Source organism: Gavialis gangeticus, unplaced genomic scaffold, assembly GCF_001723915.1.
Source record: "Gavialis gangeticus isolate Ggan-Ray unplaced genomic scaffold, GavGan_comp1, whole genome shotgun sequence".
Classification (NCBI taxonomy): Eukaryota; Metazoa; Chordata; order Crocodylia; family Gavialidae; genus Gavialis; species Gavialis gangeticus.
Window position 1 is genome coordinate 91,720,667 of NW_017728992.1, and position 24,905 is coordinate 91,745,571.

A 24,905-nucleotide genomic window follows, 5' to 3' on the forward strand; every position below is an offset into this window, starting at 1 on the left:
GGGGGGGAGAGGGGCAGGTAGGATTGGGGATAGGGTAGGTTCATCAGGAGGGGTCTAAAAACACCCATGATCCAGGAAGGGGCACAGAACACCCCCCATCCCACCAAAACCCTCCGCAGACCCCACCAGCCCTGCCTGATCCTGCCAAATACTCCTGGTCTCCACCACCCTCCCCTGTGAACCCCACTAGCCCTCCTGAACCCCCCCGAGCCCCCCACAGATCCTGCTTGCCACCCCAATCCTCCACACAGACCCCACTAGTCCCACCCCCAACTTACCTTAGATTGGATGGCAATTTTTAACTAAATCTAACCATCCCTAATCTCCCGAATGTCTATACACACCCACAACTTTGTAAATTTTCCTGTAATTCTGCCACTTGTACTTTAAGTTTAAAGACACTCCCTTAACTAAAATGCATGGCAAGCAGAAATTCGTTTATGCAGACTGGAACCCAAACTGAATGATTTAAACTCCTTGATGCCTCTGCAATTAAAATAGTGGGATGATGAGTTGGTTAATGAGTTTTTGGAGGCATCTTTGGTGCTCTTAGTGGATGCATCTACACATGCACTTTATTGCAGAGAGACTAATTAGCTTTGCAGTAAAGTGTCACCATCCACACATGCACTGGTATTAGGGTGCAGTAAATTAATTAAGTGCCCTGTTAGATAGTTCTGTTGGGAACAATACTATCTTATGGCAGAGTAATTAACTGTGCTGAAATGCACATGTATATGGTGACCAGGCAGGGGCCAGACTCCTGCCTGCTGGCTAGCCACATGGCTCTGTAGAGTCAGCAGCCCCATGCCCCAGTGTTGCCACCCAGAGCCCAGGGCTGACTCCCCATGGCCCCTGCCAGCCCAGTCCTGTTCTGCCCCAGCTCAAATTGCTGCTGTCCCTGGCGCACATGTAGGTGCTGCACCTGGGTGCAGTTTACTCCAGCTCAAACAGCTCCATAGTTTATTGCTTCACTTTAATTTCCCAATGTGCGTTACTCTTCCTTGTATAATCAAAGGGAACTTGACTATAGTATTAGTCAAGGTTAGTGCTTTGGTTTGTCTTTGTTCTTTCTTTGCTTTTCTCTGGTTGAGAGAAGGTTATTAAGGAGTTCAAAATAGCTAAGATTATCTTATTTTATATACTTTTAAGGTAAGTATTTCACAAGGGTTAGACAATGTTTGAATATTTAAGCATGATCCATATTTTTAACAAATGGTTTAAGAAAAAATGTTCCTTGTTTCCTATCCCTCATGCACAATTTATTCAAAAGCATAACTGGACAAGAGGGTGGTCATAGACAGTTGGAACTGTCTCAGTCTGAGCTTTGGTGAGTCAGAAGCAGTTTGTATCGCTTTAACAGCAAAGGAAAAAAACATGCTTGCTTAATATTCCATCAACAAGATCTGCCACTTCAAAAACCTTCCTATACCACTGATCTGACATCAGATTGTGGATATCAGTACTTTGTCATGAGATCAATAACAGAACAAAGCACTTAAGTGACAGCTTCATAACAGAAAGCCAATGCCATTACAACAGACATTTTACATGTCCAATTCCAGCCCTCTATAAGCAACTGGAATTGCTCCAAGATCTGATAAAGGAATCTTCAAGGTCTTCTAACATATATTGACTATATTTAATATAACCTAGGGCTCTAATCATTACTGCCTGAGTTCCTTTTCTTTCTCCCTTGTGGGTATAATTTCTACATAGGTTTACAGCCATGGCTCCTTTTGAAAGCTAGATGTGACAGCCTGTGGCCAATTTTGATACTATTAGTTGGTTTATCAGAGAGAGTTCAGAATATGTTCTCCTTACAGAAACGGAGTGGAACAGGTATATTGGCTGACTAAAAGGAAAACCACAGGTAGTGATGGTGATGGGATGAAAGAGAGCATTCTGGGTGCCTTAAAAGACGTAAGACAGATGTGCTGTTACCAATCTGACACTGTTTTACATTGGTGAAAATGACTGGAAAAGTTGCAGGGAAATAATCCAAGATTGACAGAAAACGTTCTTTAAAAATAGCTTGACAAATGGAATGGAAGTCCCCTTGATTCAAAAGAAAGCATTCTGCCTATAAGGACAATAAATACTAACCACAGAACATGAAAGTAAGTTCTGATAACAGGTCCAGGAGATAAATGGCTGGCTGACAAGTAGAGGGTTTAACATCAATTAACGCAGCCAGATTTGCTTCCTTAAAACAATTTTTCTTCTACTAGCATCTAAAGACCAGACATACAAACTACAGAGCCAAATGGCAGTTGTACAAAAGCTCACTTACGTGTAGTCAGTGCTGCTTGAAGCACTAAAAAGGCAATAACAAGGAGTCTGCAGCTACATCACACCCATGACATTATGCTGTGTGTTTCTTCTGATGTTCCAGAGCCCTATTAACAAGTCACCTTGACAGACCCTGTGTTCAGTCTGCTCTTGCTGAATAGCAAAGCAATTCTTCAGTAATGAAGACTGAGGCTTAACGACTTTATGTATAATTTTGTTTTTCAGAATCTGCTTCTTCATTTTCTATTTTGCATAAACTGAGCAACATATAGCAATTTATCAGCTCTCCCTGGACATTTCAAGATTTATGTACATTACAGCTCTACATTTTTATTCTACATTTCCTTTCATTAGAACAGCGTACACAAGTTAGATTAATTGATGCAAACTACCAACAGCAGATGCCTTCCTTTATTCTCTGTATCCCTTCATAAAACTACACTTCTTAAAAACTGGGTCTATATAAATATTTCCTTTACAAGACAATATAAAGGTCCCAGGCATCTGTTTCTTATTAAACCAAATATGGATGGTTTAAAATAAGCTAATAATGTCCACATTAATCAGATTCTATTAACAACCGCATATTAAAAACCTAGCCTTAATAGGCCAAATTTTAGCAGGAGAAACATGGGAATATGGTGTATACCCAAGGCTAAGTCCCCAGTACGTGTCCCAGCACTGGTGTCAAGCTCTTCCTAGACTGAGGCACATAATTAGTCTGTTCTAACTATAAACATCACCCTAACTGTAGTCTAATGGAGCATGCACAGAGTAGGAGCAAATGAACAGGGGTTTTTTTGGGAGTGGTCCTGGGCTCAGCAGGGAGGAAGTATAGACATGGTCTAAGAATATGATTTGCAGAAGCCAGTGTGTTGGAGTGGGGAGCAGCCAGGAGTAGCCCATAGTAGTGCTTTGTAGGACTTAGGTTCTTAAGTCTGAGCTGCATGGAGTGCTTATCTCTATTCAAGATTCAAAAATATGAAGATTTTTCTAGAGTTAGGCACCATGACTTCCATCGTTGAGGAAGTGTCAGTCTTTTCAAACTGTGTTTTAGGGGTCTCTACTCTACTAGCTTGCTAGTTGTCTGAAAATCAGGATTTTTATTTCATAAGTAAGCTCACATGTTTTAAATTTGGTTTTGAACTAAACTGAACCACAACTAATAGCTTCTGAAATCTCCCAAGAGTCATTCCAAGAAAACTCAATTTTGGAAAACGTGAAACCCACAGTTCTGGCATGAAATAGGCTCCCTGGATCCTGCAGCCGCTCAGTTAAATGGCCATTCTTGACAGTTTCACTGCTGTACTTCTATGAGTCCCTGGCTCTTGTATGGATCCACTGAGCATCCTGGCCATGGCCCTGGCTCAGTCTGTTAGGACCCTGACTTAAATTGAGTGAAAATGCTTTCAATCTAGAATATTTCAAACAGAGTCTGCTCTGCTGTAGCATACCCTATGACTAGATGATAAAGAAACTTTGGGAAATATAATTTAAAATCTCCTTAAGCAAAGGAATTGAATCCCAGTCTCTGACATGAGGGGTCAATGGCCTATCCACTGTGACTTTAGGTAAAAAGGTGGCACCTTCACCCTTTTCCCCATGTTTTTTGTGTGGATGGATAATACTCTGAGAATGTTTACCAGATCAGGTCCCTGCCTATAATGCATACTGGAGAACACCTATTTTGTGGAGGTTAGGTGTGAGATAAGTCCTGACAGTGCTAAGCTACTCAGCACCTGAGCATAGCAGCAGAAACTTAGGTGCCTATTACAGAACTTTACCAGTAGAGGAACTGAAAAACTTGAGGTACCTAAAGGATTAGCCAAGTTTTCTTTAAATACCTATGGGCTAAAGGTAGCATAAGAGTGGACCCAAACTGGACACAGTACTCCAGGTGAGGCCTTACCAGTGCTGAACACTAGGGGTGTGCGAAACAGGCCATATTCGATTCGGATTTGGATTCGGCCCGAATCAGGGACAGTGATTCGATTCGTTGATTTGGATCACTGTCCTGATTCAATTCTGCCGAATCTGAAGATTTGATGCTGACTGGGAGAATCAGCGATTTGGCCATACACAGTTTTAAAAGTTTTTTCTACATATCTTGAGGTAGCAGATGAAGCTTGTGAATGCTGCAGTGGTGGGGCAGATGGAATGTCCCACAGGAGTGCAGGGAGTGGGGGGCCCTGCATGCTCAGCAGCGGACCCAGAAGTGGACTGGAAGTACTTCTGGTCTACTTCCAGGTACGCCACTGAGTGCGCGGGGGACTCCCCCCAACCCCCCTGGCTCGGCAATCGGCTGCAGGACGAACCCGGGTGCCCCCCCAGACCCAGGAGGCACTAGTCACCAAGCTGAGGGATGGGGAGTCCCTCACGTGCTCTGCTGCGGACCTAGAAGTGGACTGGAAGTGCTTCTGGTTCACTTTCCGGTCTGCAGCCAAGTGTGCTGGGGACCCCCAGTGTTCCCGTGGGACGCTCCATCTGCCCCAGCATCTCAGCATTCATGAACCGCCTGGTACCTTGAGGTATGTGGGGAAAACATTTAAAGCTGTGTTTATGTTTAAATCATCGAATCTGTCCGAATTGATTCAGAACATTCCAATTCGATTAGGAGAGATTAAAGGGTCTCCTGATTTGATCTGCATTCACAGATTCGGCCGCCGAATTGGGCCAAATCTCCGCCGAATTGAATCAGTGACCAAAGCTTCGCACAGCCCTACTGAACAGAGTAAAAGAATCACTTTCCTTTGTTTGCAAGAGACACTCCTGTTAATACCACCAAGTACGCTGTTGGTCTTTTTTGCAACAAGAGTACACTGTTGGCTTATATGTACCTGATGGTCTACTGTAACCTGCAGGCCTTTTTCTGAAGTACTACAGCCTAGTCAGTTATTCCCCCATCTGTATTTGTACAGGCACTAATTCTATCCAAGTGCAAAATTTTCCACTTCTTTTTGCTGAACCTCATCTGATTAATTCCACACCATTTTCCCATTCTATCCAGGTCATTCTGGATCCTGGCCCTACACTCTAGGGCAGAGGTGGGCAAAGTCCAGCCTGTGAGCCAGATCAACCCTGTAGCAGACTCCATTTCCCAGAAGACCCTGCCTGTGCTGCTGTGGCTGGTTTCCATGGAGACTCCAGCAGTGGCAGGGCCATGACAGCATGGGCCCAGGGTTTCCATGGAGACTAGCCCCAGCAGCACTGGCAGGCCATATGGCTGGGTAGGGAACTGCTCTGAGGCCTGGATCTTGCGGCACTAGGAGCTTAGTCCAGAGTTGAGGCAGAACTGTGATCTGCTGCCTGCATGCCTTGGGCAGGGGCTGCTGGGAAATGGAGTCTGGCTGCCAGCCAGATGTGCCATTTTGCCTATCATTGCTCTTGAGTGCCTGCAACTCCACACAACTTGGTGTCATCTGCAACTTTGCTAAGTGTGTCCTTGATCCCATCATCCAAATCTTTAATGAAGATATTAAATAATACTGGACCAAGGACAAACCCCTTAGGGAACCCCACTTGATACCTCCTCCCAATTAGACTCTGTCATTGATAAGTTGAGTGTAATGATCCAACTAGTACTTTCATCTGGTCTGTATTTGCCTAGCTTGTTAATGATAAATTCAGTGTCAAAAGCTTTGCTGAAGTCAAGGTATATCACATTCACTGTTCTCCTCACATCCACAGAGCCGGCCATCTTATAGACGGACATAAGGTCAGTCAGGCATTACTTTTTTTGTGAATCCATGGTTGGCTTTTCCTGATCACCTTGGTCTCCTCTAGCTATTTCACAACAGATTCTTTGAGACCCAAGACCTACCCCATGATATTTCCAGGTATTGAGATCAGACTGACTGGTCTGTAACTCCTTGGATGCTCCTTCTTCCCCTTCTTAAAGATGGCCACTATATCTATCCTTTTCCAATCATCTGGAACCTCATCTGACCTCCATGAGGTCTCAAAGACGATAGCTAAAGGCTCTGAAATTACCCAGCCAGCATCTTCAGTACCTTAAAGTCCATCCCATCTAGCTTCTCTAAATAATCCTTAACCTGTTCTACCACAACTCTAGGTTGTTTGACTCCTGTGCTGCCAACTGCATTCATCATCTAGTATCTGCCCCTATTTTTGAAGAATGAAGTAAAAAAGGGAGTAAATACATTAACTTTCTCTGAATCATCTGCAACTAGATTGCCTTCTGTACTCCTACGGCTTCTTTGGTCTTCCTCTTGACAAGCATAAAGAATTCCTTTTTATTGCCTTTTCTGTCCCATGCAGTTGCATCTTAAATTGTGCCTTCTTCTTAATTTTCTCCCAGGACACCTGTTCATAGATATCTGTCCATAGAAACCTGTCCATAGATACACTAAGCATTTTCCATAGAAAAAGGAAAATGTGGAAAGATCACACTAACAAATTAAGTATGGTTCTGCTTTCTGATAATGGATGGTGGTCACCTGGAAATATGAGCCATAATTCTTAGAAATTTCATTGTAGTCATCAGAGCTGGTGTCTACACTTCTTATGTGTATTGATTTGTACACAAGCACATTTTTGGTCTGATACTAGTATGAGTTTTGGTAGAAATCTAGACATGAAAACCTATTAGGAAAGCTTGCTAGAAACATCAACCCACCTCCAAGTTGGTCTAATAAAATATATTCATAGATTGTAAGGCTGGAAGGGAGTTCAGAAGATCATCGGGCCTAGCCTCCTGCACCAGGCAGGAAAGATAACTGGGGTCAGGTGACCCCAGCAAGGTGACTGTCCAGTCTCCTTTAGAAGATTTCCAGGGTAGGTGATTTCACCACCTCTGGAGGGAGCCTATTCCACAGTTTGGACACTCTAACTGTGAAGAAGTTTTTCCTAATGTTGAGCCTGAAATGGTCTTCCAAGAGTTTGTGGCCATTACTCCTAGTTTTCCCCTCGGGTGCCCTAGTAGACAGTTGTTCACTGAGCCCTTGATGTATGCCCTGATGTAGTGGTAAGCTGCTACCAAGTCCCCTCTTAACCATTGCTTTTTCAGGCTGAAGAGTTCCAGATCTCTCAGCCTTTCCTTGTATGGCTTGCTGTGCAGGTCTCTGATCATACGGGTAGCCCTTCTTTGGACTCTCTCAAGTTTTACCATGAGCTTGTTGAAGTGTGGCACCCAGAATTGGACACAGTATTCCATCTGCGGTCTAACCAGTGCTGAGTAGAGCAGAAGAATCACTTCCTTGGTTTTGCTGGAGATGCATCGATTGATGCATGCCAGAGTATTATTTTCCCTGCTGGTTACAGTGTCACACTGTGGCTCATATTCATACTGTGGTCTGTTATTATCCCCAAGTCCCTTTTGTTCGTGGTGCTGGTCAGTTTGGTGCCACCAAGCTTATATATCTATATATATCTATATATTTCTATATCTGTATATATACACACACACGCACATATACCTTCATAAGCACAAGAAGCATATTGATGCAGCACACTTTGACCTCCCTGGACTTCCCATTTCTGACCTCAGAGTGGCTGTTCTTAGACAACAACACTTTAAAAATAAACTTGAAAGGGGAAATTGCAGAACAAGAAATCATCCAGAGATTGGATTGAGCTAAATATGGTCTAAACCAAGACTATGGATTCTTATCCCATTACCTGAATTAGCTGCTATAAAACCCATGTGGGTTTATAAACCCTATATAGCTTTTATAAGCCCAGTGGGTTAACTTTTTTTGTTTTTCACTCTCTCCTACCCACCTTGGCCTTTTCAGTATGCCCCCACTTTTCCACCCCACTTTCCAACCCTTTTTATTTTAATCACTGCTTTCTACTTAGCAGCTCTTCTTCCTGTAGTCCCTTTATAGCACCTGATGAACTAAACCTCCTGCTTACGAAAGTTTATGCTATATATCTCTGATTTAGTCTGTAAAGGTGAAAATCTACCCTGCCTTCTACCTGACTTCAGACTGTTATGGCTAGCAACTTCCTGATGTTCCATTTAAACACTCAGAAATAACTTTATGATATGGGTATGCGGAATATTGCACTGTACAATATCAGATCAGATAAAAAAATAATTATTATTTTGGTTTTTTACAATACTATATCAATGTTTTTATTGTGCTGCTACTGATTTGGGACTATGAATGTTTGGTTGGGTAATCAACCAGCTGAGAGGGGAAGGGAGGGAATGTAGTGGAAGGGAAAGTTTCAGCAGCTAGGAAGGGTCTTGAGTTCATATCCTGTGGGAAAGTAGTATTATTAGGTGCATCTTTGTACCTGAGAAGTGGGTTAGGTGAATGCAAATACTGAGTAGGTAGCTGATGAATTCTGTAACTGGGAATGTCATTCACATTGTTCAAAGTGCTGATATGCTGATATAAAGCACTGCTAGTGTTTGATAAGATCTAGCCCCTCATTCCCTTGTAAGATATGTGTGCCACTGAAAAAGTGTTCTATGCTGAAGTGTACCTGAACTAAAAGACAACATGCTTTTACTTATGTCAACAGGAAAGCTATTTTCTTCCCAGCTGTGCTCTCTCTGCACCTCAAATAATGCAAAAAATCAATTTACCATGACAATGATATATTTTGAAAGAATGGCTTAAAGAAGTAACAAAGTCCTAATCAGAAACAAGCAAAAAGAACTAATCTTCAAACAATAAAACCTTGCTGAAAACTGTAATACTTTAGATGGCTTATCCCGTTTATTTTTCTCATTTTATATGTTGGAACTACAGATGTACAGTGAAAATATACCAACCTCTGGCCACATTCACTTTAATTTATAAAGACCATGAGTGATTCTTAAACTTTCACTTGGACCCAACCATTTTTATTTGTTCTGCCTACTGTCATTACTGTATAGTTGCCATCATCATGCAGTAGAATGTGAGCTAGTGATATTAAAAAGAAGAAGACAATGAAAAGCTGGGCTGTAAAAAAAAACTGTATAACTTGACTAGCTAAGCAGTAAGATATTACATTTGCTTAAGTTTGAAATGTCTGCTCTAGTCCAAGCACAAAGTGAACTCTTTCTTGATGTTGAGAACCTGTTCCTAACCCGTGCCTTACTTCTGAAGTGAAATGACTCTGTGCTTTGGGTTCTTTCAAAGGTAAGAAAGGGCTCACTGGTTCCATTAGGGCGTGATTCCATTAAATTATCCAGTTCATGGAAGTGAGATTAACTGGAGAATAAGGTACAACTCACCATGCTCAACATGGTAAGGCCAGGTCTTTCAGTAGTCACATGCTTTTTAAACAGAAATCAGTTTAGAGCTGGGTTTGCAGGCCTGGACAACTTCTAAGCACCTGGGGGCTGAATGCCCCTTGGGCTGCACACCCACATCCTACACCACGGAGAACTACAGGCTGGCAAACTGCAAATGGCAAGGACTACTCCCCTCCCTGAACTGTGCATCCACATCCCCCCTCACTGCAGTACCATGTGCATGCCCTGCTGCTGCACCACACATACACCCTCCCTCCTACCTCCGTCCCACCCCCAACACAGCACTGTACCACCTGTTGCAGTGAGAGAAATAAGAGCAACAGCCAGGCAGGAGTCCGTGGGCTGCAACTTAACCCCTCCCAGTAGGGTGACCACCTTTTCAAAATGGAAATGCGGGACACATGCCTGCCTCTCCCCTCCCCACCCCCCTGACCAGCAACACAGTTGGAGTAGAGCCAAACTGAGCAGTGAGGGTGGATATGGGCTGTCTGCTGCAGGTTTGGGGCTCCTCACCCCACTGGCCTTTCCCTAGGAGCCCTGTGCCAGTCATGCACCCCCTGCCCACCTGGCAGCAGCAGGGGGGTACAAGTCCATGCCACCACCCCTGTCCCTACCAGAGAATCAGGGGGCACCTTGCAATGGTGGCACAGGGCTCTTGGGGGGCTGGCAGCAGGCTGGACAGCCCTAAACCTGCAAAGGGCAGCCTGCATCTGCCTCCACCCCACGCACAAATCTGGAAGGAGCATGTGCCCCCTCCCATTCTGCCCCAGGAATGCATGCAGAAGCAGGAAGCTGCACTCCCTCATACCCTGAATGAGCCTCCGGTAGCTCCATCCCATTCACCGCCCCAGGACTCATGCACCACCTCAGCTGGTAGCACCCCTTGCCCATGCCCCTACTCCACTCCATCCCTTACTGCTGGGGCCTCAATCTGACCCCTCCCCATGCTCCCCTGCATCTCTGTGCTGCCTGGCTGTATTCCCAGCCATGTGCATGTGTGTAGGCACACACATACACATGGGTACCCCTTGCAACCTGCTCCTGGCAGCCCCTAGAAGGCTAGAACACTGCCAGCCTGAAACGGGAAACCCGCCACTTCCTGTGGTTTTCTGCAGTGAATGGAAAACCCAGATCCCTGCATGACACTGCAAATCTGGGACAAATGCTGTTCAGGAGTCATGCAGCATGGGACTAGGACTTGAGGGTCTCATTTTGGGATTGTCCCACCCAATTAGGAACAGGTGATGGACATCCCTGCTTTACAGAATGATCATCCCGATATGGAAAAAACTTGGGAATTACCACCCTGGGTTTCACAGTTTAATGACAGTGTGCATCAAAGGCACAGTGGTCAAAGTTGAAGTAACTCAAAGACAGGAGTTTCCTAATGTCAGACAGAGTTGTGCAAAGCTTCAGTTCCTTATTTGATTCGGCAGCTTAATTTCTGAATCCAAATAGAATCAGAGGACCCTTTAATTTCTCTGAATTGAATTGGAACCCTCTGAATTGATTCGGAGAGATTTGGAGAGATTCAGACATAGACACAGATTTAAATATTTTTTCTACATACCTCTAGGTAGCAGGTGGCTCATGAATACTGTGATGCTGGGGCAGATGGAGCACCCCTCAGAAGTGTGGGCGGGGGAGGGGGGTCCCCAGCACACTTAGCAGTAGACCTGGAAGTGGACCAGAAGCACTTCCAGTCCACTTCTGGGTCTGCCGAGGAGCATGCTGGGGGGCCCCCTGCACCTCCTTGGCTCACTGACTGGTGCCTCCTGGGTCTGGGGGGGGCACCCGGGGGTCCCCCCGTGGCCGACTGCTGAGCTAGGGAGGTGTGGGAGGGCACTCTGCGTGCTCCCTGGTGGACTGGAATATTTCCAGTCCACTTCCAGGTTTGCCACTGAGCATGTGGAGGGCCCCCCCGCACTCCTGTGGGATGCTCCATCCACCCCAGTATTCACAGTGTTCACAAGCCACACTGGTACTTTGATGTATGTAGAACATTTTTTTAAAGCTGTGTCTATGTCTGAATCGCTGATTCTCTGAATCAGCTTCGAATCTTCAGATTCAGATTCAGCCAAATCAAATTGGGGACAGTGATCTGAATCAACAAATCGAATCACTGTCCCTGATTTGGGCTGAATCTGAATCCGAATCAAATAGGGCCCGATTCACACACCCCTAATGTCAGGTAACTATCTATGTTCTTTATAAATTAAAGCGAGGCTGGACCAACAAAAGCAAATACTGGTACACAGAAACAGCTCCTTTCTACATCAAACATCCACTTGCTGTGTGTACAGAGAAACATTCGTGTATTTTATTCCATCTTTGTAATAAGACAATAGAATAAGCCAAGACAAAACACAAATGTAAACTATATTGCTTTTCTTAGTTACACTGGGATCCAGAATGGACCAACCATCTATTGCTACATGTAGCAGGCACTATTACTTAGTAGCAAGGGAGCAATACATCTGTCTGCCTATGGCTCCCCTGACATAGCTCTAAACCAGGGGTGTCCAACCTTTTTGAATGTGGGGCCAGATCATGAACTTTTTATCACCCAGTGAGCCGGCGAGCCATATTCAAAGACCTCACAGGAAGTGGTATCACATCAGGAAGTGATGTCACATGACCTTTGATACCAATGAAGTTGCAGGAAGTGACAATGAAATGGGTCTAACCAGTTCAAAACTCTCCCTCTATAGCATCCACCTCTGCCACTGTTTGGGACAGGATACTGAGCTAGATGGACCATGGGGCTGACGAAGCATGGCACTTTTTATGCTTTTATGTTCAGAAGCTCTTATATTTTTTGGCTGAGCTTCCAAACTATGGCTGAGATTTGCAAAAAGGGGTAGATAGGCATGTTACAAAGTTGTCATAAAAGATCTGGAGCCCTCTAAATCCCATTCATTTTAATGGAAGTTGGCCTTTTGACTCAGCTTTGAGAATCTCAACCCAAGGTGCCAACCAAATAAGTCAAAATATATTTTGCATTTCTATGCAGTGCATCTATGTGGGGCTCTCCAAGCATTTTACAAACATTAAATGAACCTCAGGATGAGCCCAGCTGGAGCAGCAGGGGCTCAGCTGCACTTTCCCCCTACCTGCACTGGCCAGTCCCGAGCTGCACATGGCTCTGCCACCACTTCTGCTGGCTGGTGCCGACCCAGGCGGGTCTGTCCCATCCAGAGCAGCATGCAGCTGAAGCTGGCTTCCCATGTGCTGCTGGGGACAAAAGGAGCCCAGCCAGGTCTGCACCGGCCAGCAGAAGCGGCGGCAAAGCCGTGTGCCACTCGGGACAGGACGAGGCCAGCCAGAGCAGCGGGGGCTGAGCTGCGTTTTCCCCCTGCTTGCAGTGGTCAGTCCCAACCGGCACATGGCTCCAACACCACTTTTTCTGGCCGGTGCTGACCCGGCTGGGGTCCTCCCATCCTCAGCAGCACGTGGGAAGCCAGCTTCAGCTACATGCCGCTCCAGATGGGACAGACCCGCCTGGGTTGGCACCAGCCAGGAGAAGTGGTGGCGGAGCCATGTGCCACTCTGGACTGACCAGCACAGGTAGGAGGAAAGTGCAGCTGAGCCTCTGCTGCTTCGGCTGGGCTCATCCTGTCCTGAGTGGCACATGGCTACTCCTCTTCCCACACGCACCGCGTCGGCAATGTCAAGCTGATGCGGTGCATGTGGGAACCTTGTCCCTTCCCCAGCCATTAGGAAGCTGCTGAGGAGTTGGGGGAGGGACAAGGGGTGGGAACAAAAGTAAACAGTGTTTACTTTTGTTTCCCATCACAGCACCACGGGCCTCAGAAAATGGCTTGGCAGGCTGCATGGCGGCCTGTGGGCCGTATGTTGGACAAGCCTGCTCTAAACTTACATCACTGTAGTTTGTACCTGTGTAATTTTACACCAGATTTGAGTAAGTTACACCAGTGAAGTAGTGTTTGCTATGTGCCCATTTCTAGTTTATACCAATGTAAGTGCTGATTATACCAGCATAAAACTTCTGTGTGTCTAAACACTCAGGGCAGCCTAACTGGGATATTAGGGAGGTCAGCAATCAGGTTCAACAAAGCCTATTTTCCCAGTTATACTCTATGCACTGGGGGCTAGAAGATTGGTGCTGGAGCTGCCATGTTGGTTCTGTCACCCAAGGATTTTACTACTCAGGGAGATCCTTCGGCAGTGCATTAAGCCAGGTTTGTTGCTGATGTGTACTATCAGAGTGATACAGCACAGAAAAAATACTAGAGAATATAGCCCATAGCAGATAACAAAATATAAGTGAATCCATAAACACAGCTTCAGTAAACTAAATATTTTATCCATGCTCAGACAGCTCTCTGAAGGTCAGTACCAGTATCACAGGCTACTTGCAAATGTAGGAAAAAACCCCAGAAGTGTTTTACTTTAAATTCAGTGCGCTCCAACACCAAGCTTATCACATGCTCAGAAGAGACATTATGTTAGCTGAACTTGGCTTTTCCAATGTCTGTACAGATCAGGTGCTTTGGTGGGGCTTTTTTGGTGGTTTTATTTAATAGGTGATTGAATTAGCTTTAGATAAAAGCTCCAAAAAGCCCTGCTGAAGTGTCCAATCTATACAGACGCTGCAGAGTCGAGTCAAACTAATGCGCTGTTGCTTTCAATAAAATACGTTTTTTCCCCCATGTCTGCCAGTGCCCACAATAGTGAGAAGAATGGTTGTAATTTGCTCTCTCTCAAATAAAAAGGCTGTCTGAACTTGAAAGTCAATTTTGGATTCAGAAGAATCTTGAAAGGGCATAAAACTCGTAGAGAGCTCTGCACTGTAACATTTTCCTGTAAATTCTGAGTCACTCAGTTCTCCTTCCTGTTCATTTGGGTACAGAACTTGTGGTTCTCAGTTAAATATTTAAAATCAGTGAGAGTTCTAGAGTAATGTTAGAGTAAGAACTGCAGGACTGGGCTTCTGATTTTTAGTCCATCTTATATGAAATTAGAAGTTTGCTTCTATCTCACCATTTCTCATGTGGAAATATAAGTGAATCGCCAATTTGTAAGTGTTTTCTCTGAATGCATAAATAGAGCCAAATAGAAAAAATTATGTTGTCTTACATGTTGGAACTCATGCCTTTTGATTCAGTAAAATATTTAAGCATCAAATACTAAATATTCCTATGGATTCAATGTGCTTAGAAGTAGAATTATGTTTAAGCACCTTGCTGAATTGAGGGCAAGGAGACTATACTGTATTAGCTAATGCTATATACTTCTTGATTTTTAGGCTTACTTTATGTTAATCAATGCCATATGTTTAGGCATCTATTTTAACTCATCCATAAATGCCTTTCTGTGTTATGCTGTGCACCAGACCCTATGGTGTTTAAGTACTTGTATCAAAAGGCTTAGTTAAACTTCATGGGACCTTTGGTTGTGTAAAATATTTTAATAACTGTTTTTCAATCAGGCTTTCGTATTTGTGCCAATCATAAATAATTTGTCTGCATTTTAATGTTTCTGTTTTTAAGCTTGCCAGACATATACCAGAGAGGGTGATTTGCATGCCTGGTACATTGGTATTTTGATGCTTCTGCTTCTAAGAAACACAGAGGGGCCAAGATGACTTTGAGAGCTAAATAAGAAAGATATAAATAAATAAGTGAAAAAATATGCTGAAGAGATTCCATTTTAACTGCTGCAGCACTGAGATGAACCAAGGGTTGGTATACAATATTTTTATTACTGACTTGACTGATAAAGGGTCCCCATAGTCCTACTCAATTAAAAATATTGCAAGGGTTCAGATTAGTTTTCCAAGTTTAGAAACTGCTAATACTCAATACTGTGTCACTGTGCCAAGCACAGGAGGTGCACCACCCCCAGTGAACTGTAAGAGACATTCTGAAAGAAAACTATTGCCTGAAGCTGTGCTTAGAAACAATAAGAAATACTCTTGAAAAGAGGCCAGAAAAGAGGTCAGAAGAGCAAACCAGTAAGTATGGCGGAACACTCATGGCTGTTTCTTCTCCCTATGTTAGATAGGGAAAGTTGTTTCCCATACTTTTAGGAAATGACTTATTTTTTCCTCCCTACTGCATAACAGTGTAAACCTGGCCATAATTTAGCATTAAGAGACTCAAACTTCTTTCTACCTCATATACCAGAGGTGAGCAATTATTTCGGGTTGAGGGCCGCTTACCCAGTTTTGGCAGGCTGTCGAGGGCTACATGGGTAACCCGGCTCCTTAACAGGTGCCCTGTCCCCTGGTCAGCATCTTGGGACCAATATCTCAATGCCTTTGGTCCCAAGACATTGGGACATTGGTTCCATGTCCCAAGACCAGCAGCAGTGAGGCCCAAAGTGAGGCACAGGCTGGCAGGGGCTCCACAGAGCCCCTGCCAGCTGGGACCCCCTGGTCCTGCCCCACCTTCTCTGGGCCCCACAGGCACTGGCCCTGGGACATCAGTGCGGGCCCCATGCTCCCACTGGCTCCCCTCCCACTCACTCCCCGTGCCTCCCAGCCCTATGGTATGGGGGGGGCAGCACACAGCCCCGACCCCCTGCTTGCCAGCAGAGAAGAAGCTGGTGCTGAGCATGGGGAAAAGTGACCCCTTGCTTGTCCCTTGGCCAGCGCCTTGCGCTGCAGCCACTTGCAGCCTGTGCGGGGCTGCCTGTGCCTGCTCCAGACAGCCCCATGTGGGCTGCGAGCAGCTGCAGCAGGGAGTGCCAGCCATGGGGCGGGGGAGGGGCTGCTTTCTCCCCCTGCGCTCAGCTTTTCCCCGGGGCCACTTTTCCCCGGGGTCCTTCCCTACCTGGGGTCTTCCCCTGCCCTTCCCCCGCCTTACCTGAGGTTCTGATGCAAAGCAGCCATGTGCCCCCAGACCAGAAGCCCCTGCTGGGGCTTCCAGCTGGGGGGGTGAGGCCAGGTGGGCCCTGCTGTTGTGGGAGCCCGCTGGGCTTCCCTGGGTCCTACTGCCCTTGGTTCCCATTTTTGACAGGAACCAAGGGCAGATAAATATTAGTTTTCTAAATTTTTTAGGGGCCCTGTCAGCTGGATAGAATCACCTCGTGGGCTAGATCTAGCCCGCAGGCCGTATTTTGCCCACCCCTGTCATATACAGTCTTTTAAAACAGTTTCTCTTTGTAACTGTTACAGAGATGCTATTAAAATTGGAAAGATTTGAAAGAACTCAAAAGTCGGGAGATAGCCAAGTAACAGTTGCCCATGTACATATTCATATTCTATTTTTTCTCCACAGGTCAAGAATATGATTAAATACAGTGTATCAGGTCTAAATCTTTATTTGCAGTGGATATAACTGCACTGTAGTTAATAAAACTACATAGAATAGAACCCAATGATAGCTAGGAACTCAGCCTCTCTTGCTCCTATAAAAGGAGTTAATTTGGGGTCACAGCATACAAAGGCCTTTAGGCTCTGTTCAGTTAGAGCAATGGTAGAAGCTTTCCATGGGTTATATAAGAAATCTGAATTTAGGGAAGAATCCTTATTTATGGAAGCATGTCAGTGGGACCCAAGCCCATACTTAACTACTTTCCTTAATCACTCTTAATTAAGTTCTAGGTCAGAATATTTCAAAATGATTGAGTTTTGATATCAATGTGTAGTTGGACTAATCTCTGGTAATTATTTTATCATTTCACTAGAGTTGGCTAGAAATTTCTGTCCTACAAAAAATGTTGAATTTTCAGGCTCTTTTCTGGCCTAAATTGGGCTGGAAATAAAAATAAAAATTTTCGCAGGGCAGAAATCCCAAAATCTTTCATTTGGAAAGCTGGAAACCTTTTCATTATGGTGTTTTCAAAACAAAACATGCTCCCTTGTTTTAGGGCCACATCACCTCTCTGCCTGCCCACCTGACTTAGTGTGCTGCTTCCTGGGCTCTACAGACAGCCCATTTCATGGAGCTGGAATAGGCAGAAGCTGGGGGACTGATCAGACAGACCAAAAGGAAACTAGATCAGTAGGCAGGCAGCCTAGACAGCCAGCCTATTTTCTCACCTATTTTTTTTTTAATGAATTGATTTGCAACTTCCAACAGAACATCTCCATTACTTTGAATCAGAATTTTCTAATGGAACAGTGTTATGCTGGAAAACCTCCGATTGCTCGAGCATGGAAGGAAATGCAAAAATACATAGCGTATGCCAGTTACAATAGTGCTTCAAAAGGAACATAAGGTGACAAGGTTGTGGAAAAGAATACCTAGTCAACCATGACAAACTTACCAAGGTTACTTTAACTTCTTTCAATCAAATGTATCATATGGATATATATATATATATATATATATATATATATATAACAGATAAAGCACTGCTAAAATAGAGCTCTTTTTACAGCTAAATTATGGTAATTTGATTTAACATGCATTCCTCTAGCTTTCTAACCAGCCAGGAGTAATGCTTAGGTCATGAAACTGGGAATGGACTAAAATGCCTAATTATTTCTAGTGAATACATATAATCCATATAAAATACAGAGGACATTTTTATAATCAATAATGAATATATTATAATTACATTTAGGATCATTTGCATAATTTAGAATGGAGTAAATACATGAATGATTTTTATGTCCATTTAAAGGGCAATAATAAAATATAAAGTAAGTGATGAGATTTACACAGAGTAAGAAGTAATGAATAATATCATGCACGTTAAAGTACAATGTTTCAGCTGGGAACATAAAATCGGACCGACTCATTTTTGCAGGTGCTGTGGGAAAAGTATGAAAAGTCAGCAGTTAAAAAAAAAATACAGGAAGCGAAGAAAGGCTCTAATCAAATATTCAATGCCTTATTTGAATAATTAATACATCAGTCTGGTGCAAATACAGAGCATACATTCGGCAATTTTCATAAAACATTTTTTCCATTTAAAGCTGTGTGTCATTAGCATTTATGAAGTTTTACCTAAACGTTGAAATAATGAGTGGGAAGGCTGCTCTGCATATTTTTCCCCTGGAGAGTCATATCATAAGTGAAAATAAATATTATGGTATTATTCTATTTCTTAAGATAGTAATCATTAGTTCTAGAAGACACACAGGTTTCTAAGTAAATACAAAGCCTATGCTAGTCTCAAAGTCATGGATCATGGATTTGATATTAATGAATAAAACATAGAAAGGCAAATAAAATGGTGGTTCAATAAAAGTCAACCTGCTTAAAGAGAACCAATGTGAGAGCTATTTTTTAGAGGAGCTATTATATGGAGCCCAGTTTGAAGACTGATTCCTTCCCAATGCAAAGGAAGAACTAGATAGGCTAGAGAAGAACAGTGTAATATAGTGAAGTAGTAAAGTGGTATGTCTTTAGTGCTTGTTAAAGGTAAAGAAATAAAAGCCAATATCTGTATCTATGTAGACCTAGAGAGCTTGGAGAAGCAGTGAGAAGGAAGAGGTTTGTTCTCCACTACAGAAGATACCATCCACATGTTAATTACTTAGATGAAATTACTGGATTTCAAAAGTTCTGCTCAGTGACACATCAGCAACTTTCATAATGCCACTTGGAAAATATGTCTTCAGTTGCCTACTGTTGAGCATCATAAGGGTCCTAAAATCTTCCTGAGGAAATTGAACATGATTCTGCAGACCTTTGCAAGAATATAAGTGACCACAGATACCATTTTATATTAGGGGAATTTCAAGCATGAGACAGGAAGACTAAAACCAATTTTGAATGTTGCTGACGCTGCTTGACAGAAATAAAGGAAGACATAAGAGAAAAAAAACCCAATTCATGTTTTTAACAGAGCACAGGGGTAAAAACATGTCCAAAAAAAATCAGTGACAGGTGAAATGCTACCACTCAGGTACTTAAAACAGATTAATAACCGAATGGGGGAGAAAGCAGAAGAACCTGAGGCAAATTATACCAGCTGGATTTTACATGTGAGACCAGCTATACCCAAATACTGTGGGTACATGCAGATGTTATATTTAGTGTTGATCTGCACAGATGTCCGGGGAGGTTAAATCAGGCAAAAAATGGCCAGCCTGATTTAAGTTGGTTCATCTGAGGAGGTGAACTAAGTTAAATGGGGAACAGATTAGCCTGATTTAGTGAATGCCTGCACAAGTTTGGAGGGTAGTCCCAAGGCTAGGAAAGCTCAGCCTGTCTCCCCAGCCCTGAGGCTGTCCTCTTTTTACCTCCACCCCTCCCCTGATGAGGCTATTTTTTATCCCTACATTCCTCCCACCTGTGGATGGACTATTCCCCGCACAGACCCATTAACCCCCACTGCCTTCCCACAGACCTGAGCCCCCTCCCTGATCCCAACACCCAACCAAATGGACCTGCTAGCCTGCCTTGATCCTACCCACCCCCTTTACTCAAATTACTGACACTGGGTTCCTGGCACACCTCCCAGCACTTGCAAACATGTGTACAAACCATTCCCTATCTACAATCACATGGCTTAAAGTAAGCCGCATTTCATAGATTAGGTGCAGTAAACATTTGCACGTACCCAAAAGGACTAAGTTGTGAGTATATCAGCATAAGAGATTGATAACTTTGAGATCAGTAACAGACAACACACTGCTTCTGTTGTTAAAAACAGCAACAACTGAGAAAAAGCATCCCATAAATGCCAGCACTTCCTCATGCATGCAGTAAGATTCTAATGAATACTACACAGCACATCCACCAAAGTCATTTCAGGAATGAGAATTAATTAAAATAGCCTCTAGGGATGCTACACAACTCCGTTCTGTATCCAGATTTATCAGTCAAGATTGGCATTTCAGGACTTTTATGCAGTAGAGGAGTGGATTAGCACTGTCAATCTTGCCGGTAAATCTTAATTCTAAGTGACCCTGCTTCAAAGAAGGTGAGGAGGAGGGCAGCTAAATTTAAGAGATACCAGGCTTTCACCTCTGAGCATCAGATTACAGCCTAAAGCATTTAGCATCTTAACAAGGAGACCCAGTCCTGATAAAACTGGATTAAGAAAAAAACTGGAAAACACTAAATGTTATCAGTGAGCAACCTTACATTTAAAGATTCTCCATTTGTTGAGAGCACTGAAGCCACTCAGTTAAGAAGAACTGGAGGTGTCTTCTGCTGGTACAAAACCTGGGTGAATAGTAATACAGTGTGACTAAATGAAAAGGTACTCATGTCACAACACTGGAGGCAGGAGACAGCCCTGTTTGAAAGAAGCCCTAAAGATGCAGGCATTTATCCCTGATCACTTACATAATCAGAGAGAGACAGAGAACACCTTGAAAAGGCTAGAACTGGATTCCCTGGGCAGGAAACTCTCCAGGGCAGGGACATAGATAAGTAATGATGCCAGTGACTTGTCTAGACATACAACTCGCTCTTAAAAATAATTCTTATGAAAACTGCTTATATAGAAATCAGGAGAAGGAAGCTGCAGGTATATTCATATAAGCTTTTCTTAAATTGTAGCAGAAAAAATATGTGAGGGGAGGGAACAGTTAAGCAGGGGACCATGGCAAGCAATGTGTTATGAATAATGCACAGGATATGGAGAACTTGGAAGTGCTCATCACTGCTTGCATGCACATGCATACACACACCCATGAATACTGTTTACAAAAGAAAATACATATGAAGTTAGCAAAATCTGTCCTGCTATGTGCACTGAACACAAAGTTGGCTGCAAAGATGATCGAAATTCAGCAAGATGAAGGACTGTTCGATCCCTGAACTGAAAACAAACTGGATAAAACAAATTCTTATCAACTACATTTAAATTGAAACTTGTGGATAACAGATTTTTATTGCACCCCAAATGTTGGAAACAACCTACTCTGCTGTGGGCAGTCATTAAAACATTAAAAATTGAACAAGAATTAGGCCTTGTCTACACTGCAAAGTTGTACTGATTTAACTATATGGGTACAGTTAAAGCAGTACGACGACTCTTGTGTGGATCAGTGCTGGACAAAAGCAGGGGTTTTGATTTCTGAGAAATTTGGTCTTTGGGTTTTGTCCACAAGGTCAAAGTTCCCATAAGATAGTTCTTATTTTCACTGGTGCTACAAAAATCCCAGGGACCCCAGCTCTGAGAGAGACCTGCCACGTAGACTGCCTTTAGATTCTAAGACTCAGGAGACTTTGGTGTCACTGCAAATCCACAGACCCTGGAAGTTTTGGGTCTGCAGCCTTGGGGCAGTCCACCAGGAATTCAGGTAGGTTTGGTTCCATGAAAATTGAAAGAGACATTTTGGCCTCAGTGAATTGGCACTGTCCAATGAAACAAAAGTTTCGCTGGAATATTTCTGACCAGCTCAGGTATGGACACAGTATAATGGTGCTTATGTCTAGATCAGCTGTTGCCATATAGAACACCCTTATACCACCATACCTTGTGTCTGCAATAGGGCTTGTTCTGCTGTAGCTGTAGCTGTAGCTGTGGAAAAAATAATCTGATATTTTATGCTATTATAAGCTTCAAACATACACCTTGTCTCAGAGAGTCAGAGATTTTAAAAAAAAAGGCTGTTAGACAACATGCTTCATGATTCACACGAATTAAAGGAAAAGAAAAACTCAGCTAAAGCAGGTGAGTAATTCCACAAAAATAATATGATAAGTACAAAGCTGGAAAAATATCTATTTATCCACACCTTAACTTATTAGGTTAATAATATTAATAAAATGTTAATAATATAGAAACTAAACCACACAGATTAAAAATCCAAGCAATGGTTTTCAAAGATAAATATTTCCTGCACTTTCTGGTACGATTTGCACAATGAGACAAATTCCCACTATTTTACACCCATCTACATACTTTTCTTATGGATTATTTTTGTCATCACCATAATAAAAAAGGGGGAGAAAGCAAGTGAAAAAACCCCCCAGATGGCCTCTTCAGACACTGGAAGATGCAGCTTCTGCTGCTGTTCTTAATGTATTCGCAGTGCTACCCAAACTCCCTGTTCCCACCCAATGTTCCAGTGTTTTTTTGTTTTGTTTGTAAATTGCATCCCGTGGGATAGAAAATAACCTGAACTGATTGTGGCAATTGACTGACTCAGCTGGTGCTGCAGAACATGAACTAAAACTTGTGGGAAAAAGCTATGCTAAGAGTGTGCAGCTTGGAGGTGAGACGGAGGCTGTTTCTGTCATAATGACCGCATGTAGAAAAATGGTACCAGCTGGGTCCTTTCAATGGCTATATGAGCTTAACAACAATAACAACAAAAAATACTTATTTTTCCTCTTGTTTTCAGGATTTCAGAGAGTCCTAGATGTACAGCACTTTAAAAATGCATGCTGGCAACAGGTGTGTTCCAACAGAGAACAAAGAGAAAGAAAAATTTGCCTGGAAGGGAATGATAAAAAGATTGGGAAAGAAAGTAGTCCTATTTGTAAGCTCTAATATTTAAGAGAAACACAAGATATGTTTCTGCTGGGGTGGCAGCATGTCATTGCATGGACACCCATAGACATGCCCCACCTATCTGCTTCCACTTCTATGCTCTTAACCCAGGAACAGGCTGGTGAGGTTGCTCGGGGGTATCCCGCTATAGCTGTTCCTCAGCCTCCAGTATAATGACCTAGCCAATATATTTTTAGATTTGGAGCTGATCAGCAGGAGTGAGAGGAGCATTTATGCCAGACATGTTTTGTCACGGTGTAAACAAACCCCCAGGTTTTGTGATAATGCGTAAGACTAGGATCTGTAGTTCTGTATTCTTTCTGTTAATTTTTCAACAGTGACCTGTGTAGATGCTTCAGAAGAGAAAGTCTACAGTACCAAGTTACATGATAACATGGCCTGAAGAGAAAGTTTCCCGTGGAAATGGGGTTATCTCCTGAAGCTTAAAGATTTTTAACTTGTCTTGGTTTTATTTTAAAAAAATACTTCCTGTCCTGCTATAATGTTGGATATTTTTGTTACCCTCACAAATGTTTAATTCTTCTTTCTTTAAATCCAAAAGCTTGCTAGGAAAAAAGTTTCCAACTATTTAGTTGGTCTAATAAAAGATATCAGATTTACCCAAAGAACCTTGTCTGCTTATGTCCTTAGACCAACATGGCTAAAACCTAGACCTCTGTAATTCTTCTTTGAAACTTTTGTGGCCTCAGTAATATCTTGTGAGTTCCACAAGAAAACTGGACATTGAGTGAAAAAGCATTTTCTAACTTCTGTATCTTGTGAATCTGAATTTGATATCTTCCAATTTACCTGAACATTTCTGTAATGTAAAAAGGTGCGATTATTTCTTATGTAAAAAGGTGACCAGAAACTTTCTACCACCTATTCTTTACATTCATTTCTTGTATAATTTTCATATCCATGCCTCCTTCTGAAGGTAAACAGTCCCAAATCTTTATATCTTTAAATCTCCTTACATATGGAAGTTAATCATAATCATTCTCAGTGCCCATTTCTAAACTTTCTCCAAATCTGCTGCTTCTTTTTTGTTACAGGGCAATCATGTTAGAACTTAGTACTGCAAAGGGGACATCTAGGGTTGACCATAACAAAATAACACATTTTAAATATCATTGCCTTGTCAACCCTAGGTAATAACTGATGCTAAAGATAACATGTTAATAACATTTTTGCTAAATATGCTGGATATTCTTAACCACAATAAGCCTCTTGGGCTTGTACATACATTACTGTTATTGCTTTAACTGTGTTGATTTAAAGTCATACAAGTGACCTAATTAAATCCCTAGCATAAAAGCAGTTGCACTGGAAACTGGTAAATCTTTACATGACATAACTGGATCCAAACTAGCGATTGTACCAAATTAATTGTATCAATGTAAAATAACTCCCCTGCCAGAAATAGTAAAGTTGGTACAAAAAGGGGTGTAGCTCTGGCTTTAGAAGTAAAGCTACACACAGAGATTTTTATCAATTTATTTCCTGATACCATTTATGGCAGAAACTAGAGTGACTTTAAAAAGATCACAATTATTAGCCTTGGCTTTTCAAAGGGCTTTTAGATAATGGAAGCTCACTAAAGCCCATCATAGAACATAATGTGGTATTGATTTTCTAAGGCTTTGTACTAGCTTAATTAAAGGTGTGTTTCTAAATCAATTTAGGTAAACTAGCCTAAACTGTGTGAACACCCTGAAATCTATTTAAGCCTGTTTATGCTGATTATGCTTAATTTGGTAAGGAAACAACTTGCATCAACTGTTTACAAAAAGGGTTTAAAGAGAATTTATTTCAAATGGTGACAACTTTGTGATGAAGCAGGCTTTAAGTTTCTATGTTGTTGGGATGCTAGGCTCCAGTAACTACGTGTTCAATACTTTGCAGTGATCCATGTGGTCTAATGTGTCTACCACTTTGACAATTTCCTATAAAAGATACTATGCAAGTGTGAAGCATCAGTAAACTATGAAATCTAAAAGCAGGTGTGTGTGTGTGTGTGTGTGTGTGT

General features: G+C 42.7%; 1 protein-coding gene across 6 annotated transcripts in view; it reads right to left on the minus strand.

Annotated features, from left to right (window-relative positions):
- Positions 1-24,905, minus strand: part of PTPRM (protein tyrosine phosphatase, receptor type M) — a 939,848-nt gene that overhangs the window by 131,495 nt on the left and 783,448 nt on the right. For 3 of the 6 annotated variants that reach the window (XM_019525569.1, XM_019525591.1, XM_019525560.1), the window contains one exon: positions 21,857-21,895. The exons of the other annotated variants lie outside the window; for them this stretch is intronic. In XM_019525569.1, the coding sequence (XP_019381114.1) occupies positions 21,857-21,895 (39 nt within the window). The remainder of the gene's footprint in view (positions 1-21,856; positions 21,896-24,905) is intronic. 6 annotated transcript variants of the gene reach the window in all.